Genomic DNA, 17,603 nt, shown 5'->3' on the forward strand with positions numbered 1-17,603 from the left:
GGGCGTGGACCTGACCAGGTAGTGACGGAGGGAACGGTCTTTGCGGAAGGCGGGGAGGGGTGGGGAGGGAAATATATCCCTGGTGGTGGGGTCTTTTTGGAGGTGGCGGAAATGTCGGCGGATGATTTGGTTTATGCAGAGGTTTGTAGGGTGGAAGGTGAGCACCAGGGGCGTTCTGTCCTTGTTACGGTTGGAGGGGTGGGGTCTGAGGGCAGAGGTGCGGGATGTGGACGAGATGCGTTGGAGGGCATCTTTAACCACGTGGGAAGGGAAATTGCGGTCTCTAAAGAAGGAGGCCATCTGGTGTGTTCTGTGGTGGAAAACCAGTCAGGAGCGAAAATTAAGAGGCTTCCTTTTTTGTGGACTAAAATCCCAACACCATCTTTGAAATCACTACCACAGAATTCTGTACAATGAAAGTTCCTGACCTCTATAGCACGTTCCAAGTTATTATTGGCTGATCTAAATGCCTTGGCTGCAGCTTTTTCCGAATAGCCCATTGCCACCAAAGAATTCACTGCTTCTTGTTTCTTCCTTTTTCTTTCAGCCTTCTCTTTTCTCCGGATTTCAGCTTTCTCCTACAAAGTACAGAATCAAAAACACAGTCTCACCTGTCAGATGTTTGCGTTACTGAGTAGTTGGAATCAAGAGTTCAAAGTGTTTTGGCCTTTATTTTTGTAAAGGAAAAATACACCAAATTAGACAGCATTTTGCTACTCTATTTGGCTTCTCCACCATAAAAGGAACTTGTTATTGTCCATATGTACAGCACAAACAGTGGTATAGTCAGTTTTATGGACATGTTAAATGGGAAACAAGTTGAAACGATTAGTGGCTAGGAGAAAATCCATGATAAATCCCTATCCCTAAACAGAGGGGTTCAGGTTCAAGCACCACACACCCCTTCCCTTCAGGTGTATAATCACATCTCTATTGAAAAATAGGTTAAATAACAAAAAGATTGTTAAAGTCATGTCAATCAATCTGCCGAGAGAAACAGAAGAATAATCTAAGCAGTTTGATGTATTGCAAAAATCCATGTGACCTTTATTTTCAGAGAATTATTAGGAGAAAGTATTACCTCAATTTAAAATGCTCTACTTATGAGAAATGATTTGAATGAGATTGAAATATCTTTCTGGAAAACAAGTTACATCAAATTTAAAAAATGATTCTCATCTAGATTCTATCCTCAAAAAAGGTGTGTTTACTCCATCTGCTTTAGTCTGCCCCAGATTTTCCACTTACTCTAGAATACTTTTTTTTAAAAAAACACGCTCAAGGTTTTTTCCAAATTGAATAGATTGGGAAGCTGGCTTACAAAAAGATCAAAAATTAACAAAGAAAGTGTGTGAAAGACGTTTATACAGTTTTCAGTTCAAAACAAAATTTATTGTATCCTAGGACAGTAACATTATAAAATTAGATATTAGGCAGTCTGGGAGCAATGGTTTCCCTAGCAAGAGCTTGTTTGGCTTTGTCAAATAACTGATTCATTTACCATGCTGCAATGGTTGTATTTAATATTGCACCTCAACTAGCTGCAGTTCCCGGTAGCACAGAACAGCTGCTGGCCATCTGGAAGTAGGTGTTTGGCCATTTAAAAAATACGAGCACTGATGGTAGCTCGTTAGCTGCAAAATGGTCCAAATCAGCTTTCCTATTTGATTTAAACATGGGATTGGTTTCCCCAACCCTTAAACTTTCCAGTCCTTTATCAGAGTCACAACTAATCTGACCAAGTGGAGTTCAAGATGCCAGTATCACTCAAGTGACCAGCACCACTGCACCAGATAAGATTAGAACATAGAACATTACAGTGCAGTACAGGCCCTTCAGAACCTCAATGTTGCTCCAACCTGTGAAATTAATCTGATGCCCATCTAACCTACATATGGATAATAACAGAATGTCCAATGTCCAATGCCTATTTAAATGCCCTTAACATCAGCAAGTCTACTACTTTTGCAGACAGGCTGTTCCATGCCCTTACTAAGGGAACTACTCTCAATAACTGTCCTAAATCTATCACCCTTCAATTTAAAGCTATTTTCCCTCATGTTATCCTTCACCAGAGGTAAAAAACTCACTGTCCACCTTACCTAACTGTATTATCTTAGACATCTCAATCAAGTCACCTCTCAACCTTCTTCTCTCCAACGAAAACCGCCTCAGTTCCTTCAGCCTTTCCTCATAAGGCTTTCCTTCCATACCAGGCAAAATCTTAGTAAGTCTCCTCTGAACTCTTTCCAAAGCTTCCACACGCTTCCGATAATTTGGTGACCAGAACTGTACACAATTCTCCAGGTGCGGTCTTACCAGTGTCTTGTACAGCTGAAGCAGGACCCTGTGGCTCTGAAACTCCATCCCCCTACCAATAAACGCCAACACACCATATACCTTCTTAACAACCCCATCAACCTGAGTTTTATGGACCTGGACACCAAGATCTCTGTTCAGCTACACTGCCAAGAATTGTACCATTAGCCCAGTACCCTCTGCATTCCTGTTACTTCTTCCGAAGTAAACTACCTCACTTTTCCACATTAAACTCCATTTGCCACTTCTCAGCCCAGCTCTACATCTTATCTATGTCCCTCCGTAACCCACAAAATCCTTTGGCATTATCCACAACTCTGCCTACTTTAGTGTCATCTGCAAATTTACTAACCTACCCTTCTATGCCCACATCCAGTTCATTTATAAAAATGACAAACAGCAGCGACGCCAAAATCAGATCCTTGCAGCACACCACTGGTAACGGAGCTCCAGGATGAACATTTTGCATCAACCAACACCTGTCTTTTTACAGCTAGCCACAGTAGCTGGTCCTTGAATAAACTCCACATTTCAACTGTGTCTATCCCCTGCAGTTTCCTTCCCCATCCTATGCATCCTAAATCTTGCCTAATCACAACATAATTGCCTTTTCCCCAGTTATACTTCTTTCTCTAAAAAGTATATACTGATCCCTGCCCATTGCTATTGTAAACATAACCAAAGTATGGTCATCCTAAATCTTGCCTAATCACATCATAATTGCCTTTTCCCCCAGTTATACTTCTTTCTCTAAAAAGTATATACTGATCCCTGCCCATTGCTATTGTAAACATAACCAAAGTATGGTCACTATCACCAAAGTATTCACCTACCTCCAAATCTAACACTGACCAGGTTCATTCCCCAGTAGCATTGACACTTGTTGGTCTGTCTACGTATGGTGTCAGAAAATCCTCCTGCACACACTGAACAAAAACTGACCCATCAAAAGTACCCGAACTATAGTATTCTCAGTAAGTATTGGGGAAGTTAAAATCCCCCATAACTACCCTGTTACTCTTGCTCCTATCAAGAACCATCTTTGCTATCCTTTCCCCTACATCCCTTGAACAATTTGGAGACCTATAGAAAACTCCCAACAGGGTGACCTCTTCTTCCTGGTTTCTAACCTCAGCCCAAACAAATAATCTCAGTGAATGAGTCCTCAAAAATTCTCAGCTGCTTGTAATTCCACCCTTTGTTAACAATACCACCCCCCCCCCCCAACATTTGCCTCCTTCTGTTCTACTGAAGTATCTAAATCCCAGAAGCTGCAATAACGATTTCTGTCCCTCTAGCAATGTCTGAAATGGCCACAACATCGAAATCCCAGGCACCAACCTATGCTGCAAGTTCACCCACCTTATTTCAGATGCTCCTGGCATTGAAGTACACATTTCAAACCAACATCCTGATTGCCGGTGCCCTCTCACGACCTTGTAAACCTATCCCTGACCTCACTATTCTCAACCCCTTGTACACTGGAACCATAATTCAGGTTGCCGTGCCCCTGCTGCATTAGTTTAAATACCCCGGAAGAACATTAGCAAATTCCCCCTCAAAATATCAGTATCCTTCTGGTTCAGGTGAAGACAATCCTGTTTGTAGAAGTCCCACCTTCCCAAAAACAGTTCCAATTATCCAAGAATCCAAAACCCTCTCTCCTGCACCATCCCTGCAGCCATGTGTCCAGCTCCACTCTCTCCCTGTTCCTTGCTTCACTAGCACATGGCGCAGGCAACAAACCAGAGATAATAATTCTTTGTTCTAGCACCAAGATTCCATCCTCGCTTGCTGAATTTCTGCCTTCGATCCCCATCTTTCTTCCTACTTATGTTGTTGGTGCCTATGTGGACTACGACTTGGGGCTGCTACCCCTCAAGGATCTCAAAAACACCAGCGACATCACAAACCCTGGCACCTGGGAGGCAACACACCAAGCACGAGTCTCTCTCGTTCCCACAAAACCTCTGATCTCTCCCCCTATCTGTGGAGTCCCCAATGACTAAATCTCTGCTCCTCTTCCCCCTTTCCCTCTGAGCAACAGGGACAGACTCTGCGCCGGAGACCTGTGCCTCATTGCTTACCCATGGTAAGATCTCCACCCCCACCACCACAACAGTATGCTTGTTGTTGAGGGGAACCACCACAGGAGATCCCTGCACCGCCTGCCGGTTCCCTTTCCTACCACTGATGGTAACCCATCTACCTTCTTCACATGGCTGTCGAGTAGCTGCCTCCCTGTAACTCTTTTCAATAACCTCCTCCGCCTCCCAAATGATCCAAAATTCATCCAGCTCCAACTCCAGTTCCCTAACAGTTTGAGGAGCTGGGGTTTGGTGCACTTCCCACAAATCAAGTCAGCAGGGACACTGGAGGTGACCCTTACCTCCCACATACTGCAGGAGGAACATTCAACTGCCCTAACCTCTATTTCCACTATTCTAAATTCCCAAATAGATCACTGGAAAAAAAAATGAAACATGAAAGAAAACACTTGTCACCTTACCGGCCAACACAGAATTTATTTTTGGTTGCAGGAGGCAGATGGGTGAGAGACACCGAGTAGTGTTTCAGGTAAAGCAAGGTAGGTCCAAAAGTGGCAGTAACAAAAGTTATATTACTAGGTATTCCGTAATATAAATTACCTCTCTCCTGTGGTAGATGTGCGATGCAGCAACTTCAATATCATCATTGCACGCTCGTAAACCTAGCCGTGCCTCCTGGGCTGTGAAACCAAGACACATCAGTTGCATCACCTTTGTATCATCCACAGAAAGCTTTCCCAATAATGTTTCTGCCTGAAACAAAGTTAATATGGTTAAAAATGAGGAGGATGATTTATTGTAGAGAAAAGTATAAACTGACACTTAAGAATTGAGTTGCAATGTAAAAATTTAAGAAATTACAATTTGAAATGTACAAGAACAGCGATCTTGGGATATATGTGCACAAATCATGGAAGGTAGCATGAAGCATTGCGAAGGAGAGAGAACAGAAACATAATATAAGAGGAAGCTATGACAGGTCTTTAACAAACAAAAAAAAAAAAAAAAAGAGTTGCATATGGCTATTTTGAGATCAGAATCTAGGAAGGTTGTGAAAGCTTGAGGAATGATGGTGAAAGAAAGAGTCAGAAACCAGAGGACACCAACAGTAAAGGGAGGCAAATGTAATTATACTTGAAGGGTATTAGTCAATCAATTAAAGATTTAAAAAACAAAAAACTGCAGGACCATGGGGAGAGAAATTAAGAGGGCATGGAGCAGAACTCATTGAACTACATTTGTAGAGAACTGATACAGAAGTGATTCCTTTGTGTTGTAATTATCCTTATGATTTTACTTCTACGATCCCTCGGAATAGAACATAGAACATTACAGCGCAGTAGAGGCCCTTTGGCCCTCTATGTTGCACCGCCCTGTCATACTAATCTGAAGCCCATCCCACCTACACTATTCCATGTAAGTTCATATGCCTGTCTAATGAATAATTTCTGTTTGTTTGCATGATTTTTCTTGATGTCAACATTAAGTGGAAAACAGAAACTTGTGTTTTGCTGCCAAATAAAAGCAAACATTAATGCAGAATTAGGTGGAACTGAAAGTGATCTTAAAATAAAGTTAATGACTACAAAACAGAAGAAGGTGGAGATAAAGGCCTGCACCTCATTCAGATGATTTTTAGTCTGATCCAGCTTTCCTTTATGGTACAATACCACTCCCTGAAGAAGCTTGAGTCGCAAATATAGCACCTGCTCATTGGCAGTATTACCCTATGAGATGCAAATGAGCAAACAAAAGTAAACAGAACTAGCTTAGACAACACATCAAAATACAAGTCATGGCAAAAAACAACAAAAATACATAGGTGCATAAATAAACATACTGAAAATTCCACAACTTTCTGCTCTAACAATAGTTTGGAAATACCTCCAAGATGGTAGTGATAGCATGGCAGTGAATTCACTTAAGGTTTAAGTAATGATTTAAAAAAAAAAAGGTAAAAATCAGAATTTGCAACAAAGTTAATGTAGTCTAGGAGAGATTACTGCTACTTTCAGGCAGTGTACTGACGTGGCAAATTTAGTGCTGATTTAGAGTTTTTAAGAATATCTTAAGAAAAGCATTGATGCGACCAAGCAAAATCAAATATCAAGAACCATGAAACATCAACCTTCAGGTTGTAGAGTCGCTCCAAATTCTCGCCATAGCAGTTATTCAGCCGGGTCTGGGCTCGTTTTAATCTCTCTTCTGCATCACGAAGGCAGTCGAGTTGCTCCAGTTGAAGGTAACACCACACTATTTCCAGTTGTAGGACCGCATGGTTATCTACAATGTTCAGGAGTTCAGACCCACATTTCCTGGAATACAAATTCTATCAAATTTAAATCACAAAATATTTACAGTTGACAATTAATCACTTCGAAGCTCCAGAAAGTGACACTCACATCAAATGAGCAAACAAAAAAAATTCTCAAATCCAATTTGTTTACCCACAAACTTTAAAAAAAAACTTTATTCCCATTGAGATCAAAGTCTGAATTTTGACTCCAATTTGAAATAAGTAATCAGAGAACACAGTAAAGCTGCAACAATATAGCTGTTTAAGTTAACAAAATGCTATCAAAATCAAACAATAAAAAAAAGGTGAAACTAATTTTGCAACAAAATCTTTGTCCCATCCTAGGAGATTTTGGTGTCTTATCAAATCTCTTATGGACTATGGAGGAAAATAGAAGGGAATAGGAAAGAGGATCTCTTTAGCTTGGCTATTAAAATCACAGAAGACACAATGTTCAGCAATACAAAAGGGCAACAGTACTATTTTCTTCCCTCAAGAGAATCTCTGTCAACAAAAATTGTTTGTTTAATTAAAATATAAGTTATAAACAGTGTTAAATGAATAAAATCAGGATACCGAATTACAAATAGCAGGATAAGACTAAGTCAGAAGTCCCACGACATCAGGTTTAGTGTCACAGGTTTATTTGAAATCACAAGCTTTCAGAGCAGTGCCCCTTCATCAAGCCCCATCCAACGCTTCCACATCAAGAATAAGACCAAAGCCTAGATCTTATGCAATGATGTGCTTAATTCAAACAGACAGTTTCATTGAAATGTAATTTTTATTTGAGCTAGTTAACTGCAGCCCTGATTGGGAACTATAATGCTCCAGAGAATCTCCTTGGTGCCTTGTAGATGGAAGAGTGTAGTTTAGTTGCATTAGCCATGCAGGATTACATGGCTCAACGCTACAGCAGGCGCACAGAGGGGAGCCGGAAGGTAAGCGGAGACCAGTTTAAGTTAACGTTTTTCTTTTCGCAGTCTGTTTTTTTTCCCAACTAGGAGCAGGAACCCGGAAGTCGTCAACAGAGGCTCTGGGAAGGTAAGAAGTTTGAGTGGAGAAGGAACCAGAGACACGACATGTGTAGTGTCTCCCATCCTCCCACATTAAAAAAAAAGGACTGAGTCGGCTGAACAGCTAAGCTACTTAGTTTTGGAGACTAAGTGTAGAGTTATGGCAGCACAGGCAGTGGAATGTTCCTCCTGTGGGATGTTTGAGGTAGGGGTGACCACCGATGCTCCTGCCGACTTCACCTGCAGGAAGTGCAGCCAGCTCCAGCTCCTCACAGACCACGTTAGGGAACTGGAGCTGGAGTTGGATGAACTGAGGATTATTCGAGAGGCTGAGAGGGTGATAGATAGAAGCTACAGGGACATAGTTACGCCAGAGAACAGAGGTAGCTGGGTAACAGTTAGAGGTGGGAAGGGGAGGAAGCAGGCAGTGCAGGGATCCCCTGTGGTCGTTCCCCTCAACAATAAGTATACCGCTTTGGATACTGTTGGGGGGTGGGGGGAAAACGGCCTAGCAGGGGTAAGCTGCAATGACCGGGTCTCTGGCACAAGGTCCGGCTCTGAGGCTCAGAAGGGAAAGAGGGAAGAGGTGGAGAGCGCTAGTTATAGGAGACTCTATAGTTAGAGGGACAGACAGGTGGTTCTGTGGACATGGGCGAGACTCTCGGATGGTTTGTTGCCTCCCGGGTGCCAGGGTCCGAGACATCTCAGACTGAGTCTTCAGAATCCTTAAGGGGGGAGGGTGTGCAGCCAGAAGTCGTGGTGCACATTGGCACCGATGACATAGGTAGGAAGAGGGGTGGGGAGGTCATTCAGGAGCTCGGAGTTAGGCTGGAAGCTAAAAGCTAGGACGGACAGAGTCGTCATCTCTGGGTTGTTGCCGGTGCCAAGTGACAGTGAGGCAAGGAATAGGGAGAGTGCGCAGTTGAACATGTGGCTGCAAGGATGGTGTAAGAGGGAGGGCTTCAGGTATTTGGACAATTAGACTGCATTCTGGGGAAGGTGGGACCTGTACAAACAGGACGGGTTGCACCTGAAGCAGAAGGGCACCAATATCCTGGGAGGTAGGTTTGCTAGCACTCTTCAGGGGGGGTTTAAAATAATTTGGCAGGGGGGGGATGGGATCCGGACTTGTAGTCCAGTTAGCTGTTTTTAGTAGGTTAGCTGTTTTTCAGGATGTCCAAGAATGTAGGAGGCTGTGGAGAAGGTAGCACTGACAGGAAATACTTGCAGACACAGATGGGCTCAAGTGTGTATACTTCAACACAAGGAGTATCAGAAATAAGGTGGGTGAACTTAAGGCATGGATCGGTACTTGGGACTACGATGTTGTGGCCATCACGGAAACGTGGATAGAAGAGTGACAGGAATGGTTGTTGAAGGTTCCTGGTTACAGATGTTTCATTAAGATTAGAGGGGGTGATAAAAATTAGAAATGGTATAATGGCTGCAGAAAGGCAGTTCGAGGGGGACCTGCCTTTGGAGGTAGTATGGGCTGAAGTCAGAAATAGGAAAGGAGCAGTCACATTGTTGGGTGTTTACCAAAGGCCCCCAATAGCAACAGAGATGTGGAGAAACAGATTTTGGAAAGGTGCAGAAGCCACGGGATAGTAGTCATGGGCGATTTCAACTTCCCAAATATTGATTGGAAGTTCTTTAGATCAAGTAGATTGGACGGGGTGGTGTTTGTGCAGTGTGTCCAGGAAGCTTTTCTAACTCAGTATGTAGATTGTCCGACCAGAGGGGAGGCCATATTGGATTTGGTAACGAACCGGGACAAGTGATGGGCTTGTTAGTGGGTGAGCATTTTGGTGATGGTGACCACAATTCTGTGACTTTCACCTTGGTTATGGAGAGAGATAGGGGAAAGAGGAAGGTAAATAGGATGCTGCAAGACAGGATCTGAGGAGCATAAATTGGGAGTATAGGCTGTCAGGAAAGGATTTGTTGAAATGTGGAACTTTTTCAAGGAACAGATACGACATGTCCTTGATATGTATGTACCTGCCAGGCAGGAAAGAGATGGTCGTGTGAGGGAACCTTGGTTGACGAGGGAGGTTGAATGGTCTGGAGGAGGAAAAGGAGGCTTACGAAAGGTTGAGGAAACAAGGTTCAGACAGAGCGTTGGAGGGATACAGGATAGCCAGGAGAGAGCTGAAGAAAGGGATTAGGAGAGCTAAGAGGGGGCATGAAAAATCTTTGGCGGGTAGGATCAAGGATAACCCCAAGGCCTTTTATGTGTATGTGAGAAACATGAGAATGACGAGAACGAGGGTAGGTCCAATCAAGGACAGTAGTGGGATTCTGTGTATTGAGTTGGAAGAGATAGGAGGGATCTTGAATGAGTACTTTTCTTCAGTATTTACTGATGAGAGGGACCATATTGTTGAAGAGGAGTGTATGAAACGGACTGGTAAGCGAGAGGAGATACTTGTTAGGAAGGAAGATGTGTTGGCATTTTGAAAAACTTGAGGATAGACAAGTACTCCAGGCCTGACAGGATATATCCTAGGATTATGTGATTTACTGATGAGAGGGACCATATTGTTGAAGAGGAGTGTATGAAACGGACTGGTAAGCGAGAGGAGATACTTGTTAGGAAGGAAGATGTGTTGGCATTTTGAAAAACTTGAGGATAGACAAGTACTCCAGGCCTGACGGGATATATCCTAGGATTATGTGGGAAGCGAGAGAGGAAATTGCAGAACCGTTGGCAATGATTTTTTCATCTTCACTGTCAACAGGGGTGGTACCTGGGGACTGGAGTGTGGCGAATGTTGTGCCCCTGTTCAAAAAAAAGAGAATGGGGATAACCCCGGGAATTACAGGCCAGTTAGTCTTACTTCGGTGGTAGGCAAAGTAATGGAAAGGCTACTGAGGGATAGGATTTATGAGTATCTGGAAAGACAATGCTTGATTAGGGACAGCCAGCATGGATTTATGAGGGGTAGGTCTTGCCTTACAAGTCTTATTGAATTCTTTGAGGAGGTGACCAAGCATGTGGATGAGGGTAGAGCAGTGGATGTAGTGTACATGGATTTTAGTAAGGCATTTGATAAGGTTCCCCATGGTAGGATTATGCAGAAAGTCAGGAGGCATGGGATGGTGGGAGGTTTGCTGAAAATGTGTTGCTGGAACAGCGCAGCAGGTCAGGCAGCATCCAGGGAACAGGAGAATCGACGTTTCGGGCATAAGCCCTTCTTCAGTCATTCCTGAAGAAGGGCTTATGCCCGAAACGTCGATTCTCCTGTTCCCTGAATGCTGCCTGACCTGCTGCGCTGTTCCAGCAACACATTTTCAGCTCTGATCTCCAGCATCTGCAGACCTCACCTTCTCCTCATAGTGGGAAGTTTGGCCAGTTGGATAGAGAACTGGCTAACCGGTCGAAGTCAGAGAGTGGTGGAGATGGTAAATATTCAGCCTGGAGCCCAGTTACAAGTGGAGTTCCGCAGGGATCAGTTTTGGGTGCTCTGCTGTTTGTAATTTTTATTAATGACTTGCAAGAGGGAGTCGAAGGGTGGGTCAGTAAATTTGCAGATGATACGAAGATAGGTGGAGTTGTGGACAGTGAGGAGGGCTGTTGTCGGCTGCAGAGGGACTTAGATATGATGCAGAACTGGGCTGAGGAGTGGCAGATGGAGTTCAACACTGCCAAGTGTGAGGTTGTCCATTTTGGAAGAACAAATAAGAATGCGGAATACAGGGTTAACGGTAGGGTTCTTAGTGAGGTGGAGGAACAGAGGGATCTTGGGGTCTATGTACATAGATCTTTGAAGGTTGCCACTCAGGTGGATAGAGTTTGTAAGAAGGCCGATGGAGTATTATCGTTCATTAGCAGAGGGATTGAATTCAAGAGTCGTGAAGTGATGTTGCAGCTGTACAGGACTTTGGTTAGGCCACAGTTGGAGTACTGTGTGCAGTTCTGGTCGCCTCACTTTAGGAAAGATGTGGAAGCTTTGGAGAGGGTGCAGAGAAGATTTACCAGGATGTTGCCTGGAATGGAGAGGAAGTCATACGAGGATAGGTTGAGAGTTCTCGGCCTTTTCTCGTTGGAACGGCGAAGGATGAGGGGTGACTTGATAGAGGTTTATAAGATGATCAGAGGAATAGGTAGAGTAGACAGTCAGAAACTTTTTCCCCGGGTGCAACAGAGTGTTACAAGGGGACATAAATTTACGGTGAAGGGTGGAAGGTATAGGGGAGATGTCAGGGGTGGGTTCTTTACCCAGAGAGTGGTGGGGGCATGGAATGTGCTGCCTGTGGGAGTGGCAGAGTCAGAATCATTGGTGACCTTTAAGCAGCAATTGGATAGGTACATGGATGGGTGCTTAAGCTAGAACAAGTGTTCGGCACAACATCGTGGGCCGAAGGGCCTGTTCTGTGCTGTATTGTTTGATGTTTTATGTTCTTAATAGAGTGGGGTAGGGGCGGGGGAGAGGAGAAGGGGAGGAATATGGGTCTGCGTGGGATGGTTTTCAGAGGGTTGATTTGGACCGAATGGCCACTTCCTACACTTTGGGGATTCTATTCAAAAAACATTTACGAGGATGTTGCCAGAGTAGGAGGGTTTCCGTTATAGGGAGAGGCTGAATCAGCTGGAGATATTTTCCCCTGGAGCATCAGAGGCTGAAGGGTGACCTTATAAAAAGGTATATAAAATTAAGAGCAACATGGATCGGGTGAATAGCCAAGGTCTTTTCCTCAGAACTAGAGGACACAGGCCCTTTTTAAAATCTTTTCTCTCACCTTAAACCCAGGGGGCAACTTTTTCACACAGAGAACCGTATAGCCAAGAGGTGGTGGTGGTGGAGGAGGAGGCTGGTATAATTACAATATTTAAGATGTAAATGATATAAATAGGAAGGGTTTGAGGGGGATATGGGCCAAATGCTGGCAGGTGGGAGTAGATCATTTTAAATATATCTGGTCGGCATGGGTGAGTTGAACTCGAGTCTGTTTCCATGCTGTACATCTATGACATGAAGAATGGGCAAGAAATGCTGGTCTAGCTAACAAATTTCCCTTGAACAAATTTTTAAAAATCCCAATAGGGAAAATTAATCTGATTTGCAGAACAGAACTTCAGTTTCATGACTGAAATGTTTGAATCTGAAAAACGGGAATCTATGACTAAATAAACATGCAATCATTAGAAAAAGTACAGGAACTCTTGCAACAGCAAACTAAAAGTCAAGTTCTGGAAGGTACAGCATATACAGTGCAAGTAGGAAAAACTTCTATAATATGCCATAGCAAAAATTAATGTTGAGAGTCATTAACCACAGCACATTTTAATGATAAATACAATATTGTAATAAAAAAGCATTACCCAAATTCTTCATCAGAATCCAACAGATACAACAATGCTGAAGCATAATCTTTCTTCTTCATAAATGCTCTGCCTTTTTCATGTAGTGTCATAGCTAACAATAGTGCCTAGGAAGCAATGAAACGGAAATTTAATGAAAAAGCTTAAGGCAAACTGGAGTTGAGCATATTGCCATTAACAGCCTGACAGGAAATCGGTCAAAATCTGTGTGTGTTCTCAAAAATGAGTTTTGGGGGCGTGGGGCGCTGGCAGGGGGAAAACCAAAAATGACTATACACTTAGTTGAAGTTAAATGCTTCTAGTGTCTTACAGGTGGAATGGAGTAAGGTGCAAATTCCAGAAACTAAGGTATGGTCACCAAGCAAAATTCTGACTTGCAATTATATAGGTATGACAATCTTAAATATCTCAAAACAATACCATCACCATCCCCAAAAGCAGCAGCAGCAATGTCATGTGGCATTAACACAATGCCAACTGAGATAGATTTCAAACAGGTCTAGCATCTCAAGTCTGGATATACATGAGGTGGTGTGGGCCATTAGCAACAGCTGAATTCTACTTTGGTCAGAGTATGGAGTACAGGAATTGGGAGGTCACGTTACAGCTGTACAGGACATTGGTTAGGCCACTGTTAGAATATTGTGTGCAATTCTGGTCTCCTTCCTATCGGGATGCTGTTGTGAAACTTGATAGGGTTCAAAAAAGATTTACAAGGATGTTGTCAGGGTTGGAGGACTTGACCAATAGGGAGAGGCTGAATAGGCTGGGGGGCATTTTCCCTGGAGCGGATGCGGCTGAGGAGTGACCTTATAGAGATTTACAAAATTATGAGGGGCATGGATAGGATAAATAGACAAAGTCTCTTCCTTGGGGTGGGGGATTCCAGAACTAGAGGGCATAGGTTTAGGGGTGAGAGGGGAAAGATATAAAAAGAGACCGAAGGGACAACTTTTTCATGCAGAGGGTGGTGCATGTATGGAATGAGCTGCCAGAGGAAGTGGTGGAGGCTAGTACGATTGCAACATTTAAAAGGCATCTGGATGGGTATGTGAATAGAAATAGTTTGAATGGAGATGGGCCATGTGCTGGCAGGTGGGACTAGATTGGGTTGGGATATCTGGTCCAACTCGTCCACGCTGACCAAAGTGTCTGTTTCCGTGCTGTACATCTCTACGACTCATGTCCAAATCTTCCATTACCATCATGTAAGGAGCTCAGCCAATGTTCAAAGAGTGCAGAAGGACATGCCAAGCGCAGCATCCCTTAACATAGTATAGTGAAGCTATACTACTGGACTACATAAAACAGGTGACAGAACAAGCTCAGCAATCCACAACCAACTAGATCAGATCGGAGCTCTGCTGTCCTTTCAAATCCAGTCACAAATGATGGTGGACAATTAAAAGTAACTAGAGGTAATGGACCCTCAAATATCAGGAGCCCAGCACATCCATGCTAAACATAAGGCTGAAGCATGTGCAATATACTCAGCCAGAGATGCAGATGGACAATCCAATTCAGCCTCCTCTGCAAGTCCCCAGTGTTGCAAGTCTTGAGCTAATTCAATTCAGTGATTCAAAAAAAAACACAGCTGGAGACACTAGATACTGCAGAGGCAATGAGCCCTGTTAATATTCCAGCAGTGGTTCTGAAGACAAGATAATCAGACAATATTCCAACAATGGTTATGTTTCGGGCATATGCCCTTCTTCAGGGCATATGCCCGAAACGTCGATTCTCCTGTTCCCTGGATGCTGCCTGACCTGCTGCGCTTTTCCAGCAACACATTTCCAGCTCTGATCTCCAGCATCTGCAGACCTCACTTTCTCCTCAGCCACATTAGGGAGATTTAAACAATCCTTAGATAAGCACATGGATGATTTTGGGATAGCGTAGGGGACGAGCGGAGAATAGATCACAGGTCGGCACAACACAGAGGGCTGAAGGGCCTATTCTATGTTCTAAGACTTACCACACCCTTAGACAAGCTGATCCAGTATAAATACAACTGGAAAATTACCAGGTACATCCTACACACATACAAGACAAATCCAATCCAGGGCCAATTACCATTACATCAGTCTACTCTCAAATCATTAGTAGTAAAAAAAGGTAATGAAAGGTGTTATCAATAGTGCTATCAAGCAGCATGTGCTCACTGACACCCAGCTTGGGTTCTGCCAGGGCCACTCCTGACTTCATTATTGCCTTGGTTTAAAACAGGGACTAAAAACAAAAAAAAAGGAACTCCAGAGGTAAGGGGAGAGAGTGACTGCCCTTGACATTAAGGCAGCATTAGACTAAACGTAGCATCAAGGAGTCCTGACAAAACTGCTATCAGAGGGGAAAAAAAAAAGGAAAATCTCCAATGTTTGAAGTCATCCCTAGAAAGATGATTGTGGTTTTGGAGATCAGTCATCTCAGCTGCTGGATGGTTGTGCAGGCATTCTTCAGTAGTGTCCTAGGCCCACCTACCTTGAAGCTGCTGCTTTGATGACCTTCCCTTCTTCATAAGGTCAGAAATGGGAATATTTGCACAGTATTCAACATATTTCATAACTTGAGATACTGAAACAATCCATATCCAAAAATCAGCAAGACCTAGGAATATCCAGGTTTGATCTGGCAAGTAACAATCATGCTACACAAATGGCAGGCAATGACCATCTCAAACAAGAATGAACTTAACTATTGCTCCATGCCATTAACAATGAATCTCCACTATCAACATCCTTAGGGTAATCGTCAACTAGGAATTGAATTAAACCAATCACAGAAATACTGTAGCTTTAAAGGGTAAGTCAGAGGCTAAACTAGAGGACTGTATTATGTTCTTAAAAATTTATTCGTTACATGCAAATCACTTACCTTTTTTTCTGCAGCAGGAATAGGGATTGGCCGCCCTTTCTGATCTGCGATTTCTAAGTATGGAACATTACTGAGATCTGTATTTTCACCTAGAAGAGAAAAATGTTCCATTTATTTCAAACACCCACTCAAAATAAAGTCTACAAATTAAAAAAGTGTTCAAGTTAATAATGAATAATGAAATATCACACGGTCAACTTGAGTCCACACCCCTATGTAATCCAAGGATATTGGCAAATTTTCAGCAACAGGTTTCACCTAACACCTTTAAGAGCACATGAAGGATTGCTATATGTCATCATCTTTCCTCACTGAAGTCAGAACAGGCACAAATTGTTCCCATGCTGTTGAAAACTTCACATATTTCAAATGTTGCTAGGAAAGGCAAGCAAAACAATGGTTGCTCTTCCTTCTCACAAAACACTTTCTCTCCCCCCCCCCCCCCCAGCTGATTCACTTACTAAATCTACTGAAAATTATTACAGACAGAATGTTGAAGGGGTTAGTAGCAAGGCAAGAGAATTTCAGGACATGATATAAATCACACATGACTCAGACAGTAATTAATTACTGGTTCCATAAACATGAGGGATAGGAAATTTTATCCCAAATTATTTATTTATTTAAAGAAAAATAAGATAAGCTTACCATGCTGAGCTAAGATTTCAGCACCCTTTCTGGTCCTAGATATTTTGGCTTTCCTCTCATCCTGTTCTTTCATCTCCTCTTGATAATTTATCTCCTGTTCTTTTGCTTCTTCTTCAGTCAGAGTTATTTGCATAACCATAATTAACGAATTATTTTTTACATTCTGTTCGGCAAGCGATCGATCTGAAAAAAAATGAGACTTTTGCCATGAAAAATACTATATGACATTGTGTATTGTGACATTAAATTTCTATAAGTTTATTGGAATGGGAAGGACCCAGTTTAATTTTTCCTTAAAATTTTTCCTTAAAACTACTGATCTCTGCTTTGTTACTGAACAGAGCAGGTTTGTTTTAGTTTAGAAATATCAGCATATATTAAGCATGTAAATACATTAAATTCTAATGGTCAAACCTACAAAATAATTGAACCAGAAGCTGAAGTCTGTGATTCAGTTAAGGAAAATTGTCCATTGCTACTTAGATTAGCAAGTGACAAAACAATGAAAATGATTTCCTATAGGGCACCACAATTACTTAGCTAATTATCTATTGGTAAGAACATGACATCCACAATAAAGGAAAGGTCTCACAAGGCCTTTACTTGTGGATTAGAACCCAGACAGTGATTAATGTGGGGAAGTCACTCGAAGGACTGGAGGTTAATACAGATCTTCTTTGCGGACTTAGTATTGTTCCATTCTAATAATATTATTGCAATCCACTTACCCATTTTAAGAACTTTGGAGTTCATTATGAGTTTAACATGTTGTTCATTCATTCCAGTCAATTTCGCAATTCTGTGCAGGAATGAAAGTACGATTATGGAGATGCAATTCTCAAAAAAGGCATGACTATAAAAGACTATAGTCCAACTTCTATTGCTTATACCAGTGTGAAGAAATGCAAGGTAGCAAAGTAGGCATTTTAAAGACATCTGGTCTCTTTGGTATTTTTAGATAGTTTTGCCTTACTACCCTCAGTTTCTAAAAAGTTATTTTATTTCCCAGCACAAAGTATAAACTGCATAAAGTAAACCAATGTTAGCATACAATCCATTTATCAAAGCCTGCATTTTGT

General features: G+C 42.5%; 1 protein-coding gene across 4 annotated transcripts in view; it reads right to left on the reverse strand.

The window, feature by feature from the left end:
- Positions 1-17,603, reverse strand: part of LOC122550131 (NEDD8 ultimate buster 1-like) — a 44,271-nt gene that overhangs the window by 9,667 nt on the left and 17,001 nt on the right. For all 4 annotated transcript variants that reach the window (XM_043690762.1, XM_043690760.1, XM_043690763.1 and 1 more), the window contains exons 5-12: positions 17,253-17,323; positions 16,525-16,707; positions 15,877-15,965; positions 13,006-13,112; positions 6,496-6,682; positions 5,987-6,094; positions 4,968-5,120; positions 429-578 (exon numbers count right to left, since the gene is read on the reverse strand). In XM_043690762.1, coding sequence (XP_043546697.1) covers positions 429-578; positions 4,968-5,120; positions 5,987-6,094; positions 6,496-6,682; positions 13,006-13,112; positions 15,877-15,965; positions 16,525-16,707; positions 17,253-17,323 — 1,048 coding nt within the window. The remainder of the gene's footprint in view (positions 1-428; positions 579-4,967; positions 5,121-5,986; positions 6,095-6,495; positions 6,683-13,005; positions 13,113-15,876; positions 15,966-16,524; positions 16,708-17,252; positions 17,324-17,603) is intronic.

The sequence above is a fragment of the Chiloscyllium plagiosum genome, chromosome 5, assembly GCF_004010195.1.
Source record: "Chiloscyllium plagiosum isolate BGI_BamShark_2017 chromosome 5, ASM401019v2, whole genome shotgun sequence".
Lineage (NCBI taxonomy): Eukaryota > Metazoa > Chordata > Chondrichthyes > Orectolobiformes > Hemiscylliidae > Chiloscyllium > Chiloscyllium plagiosum.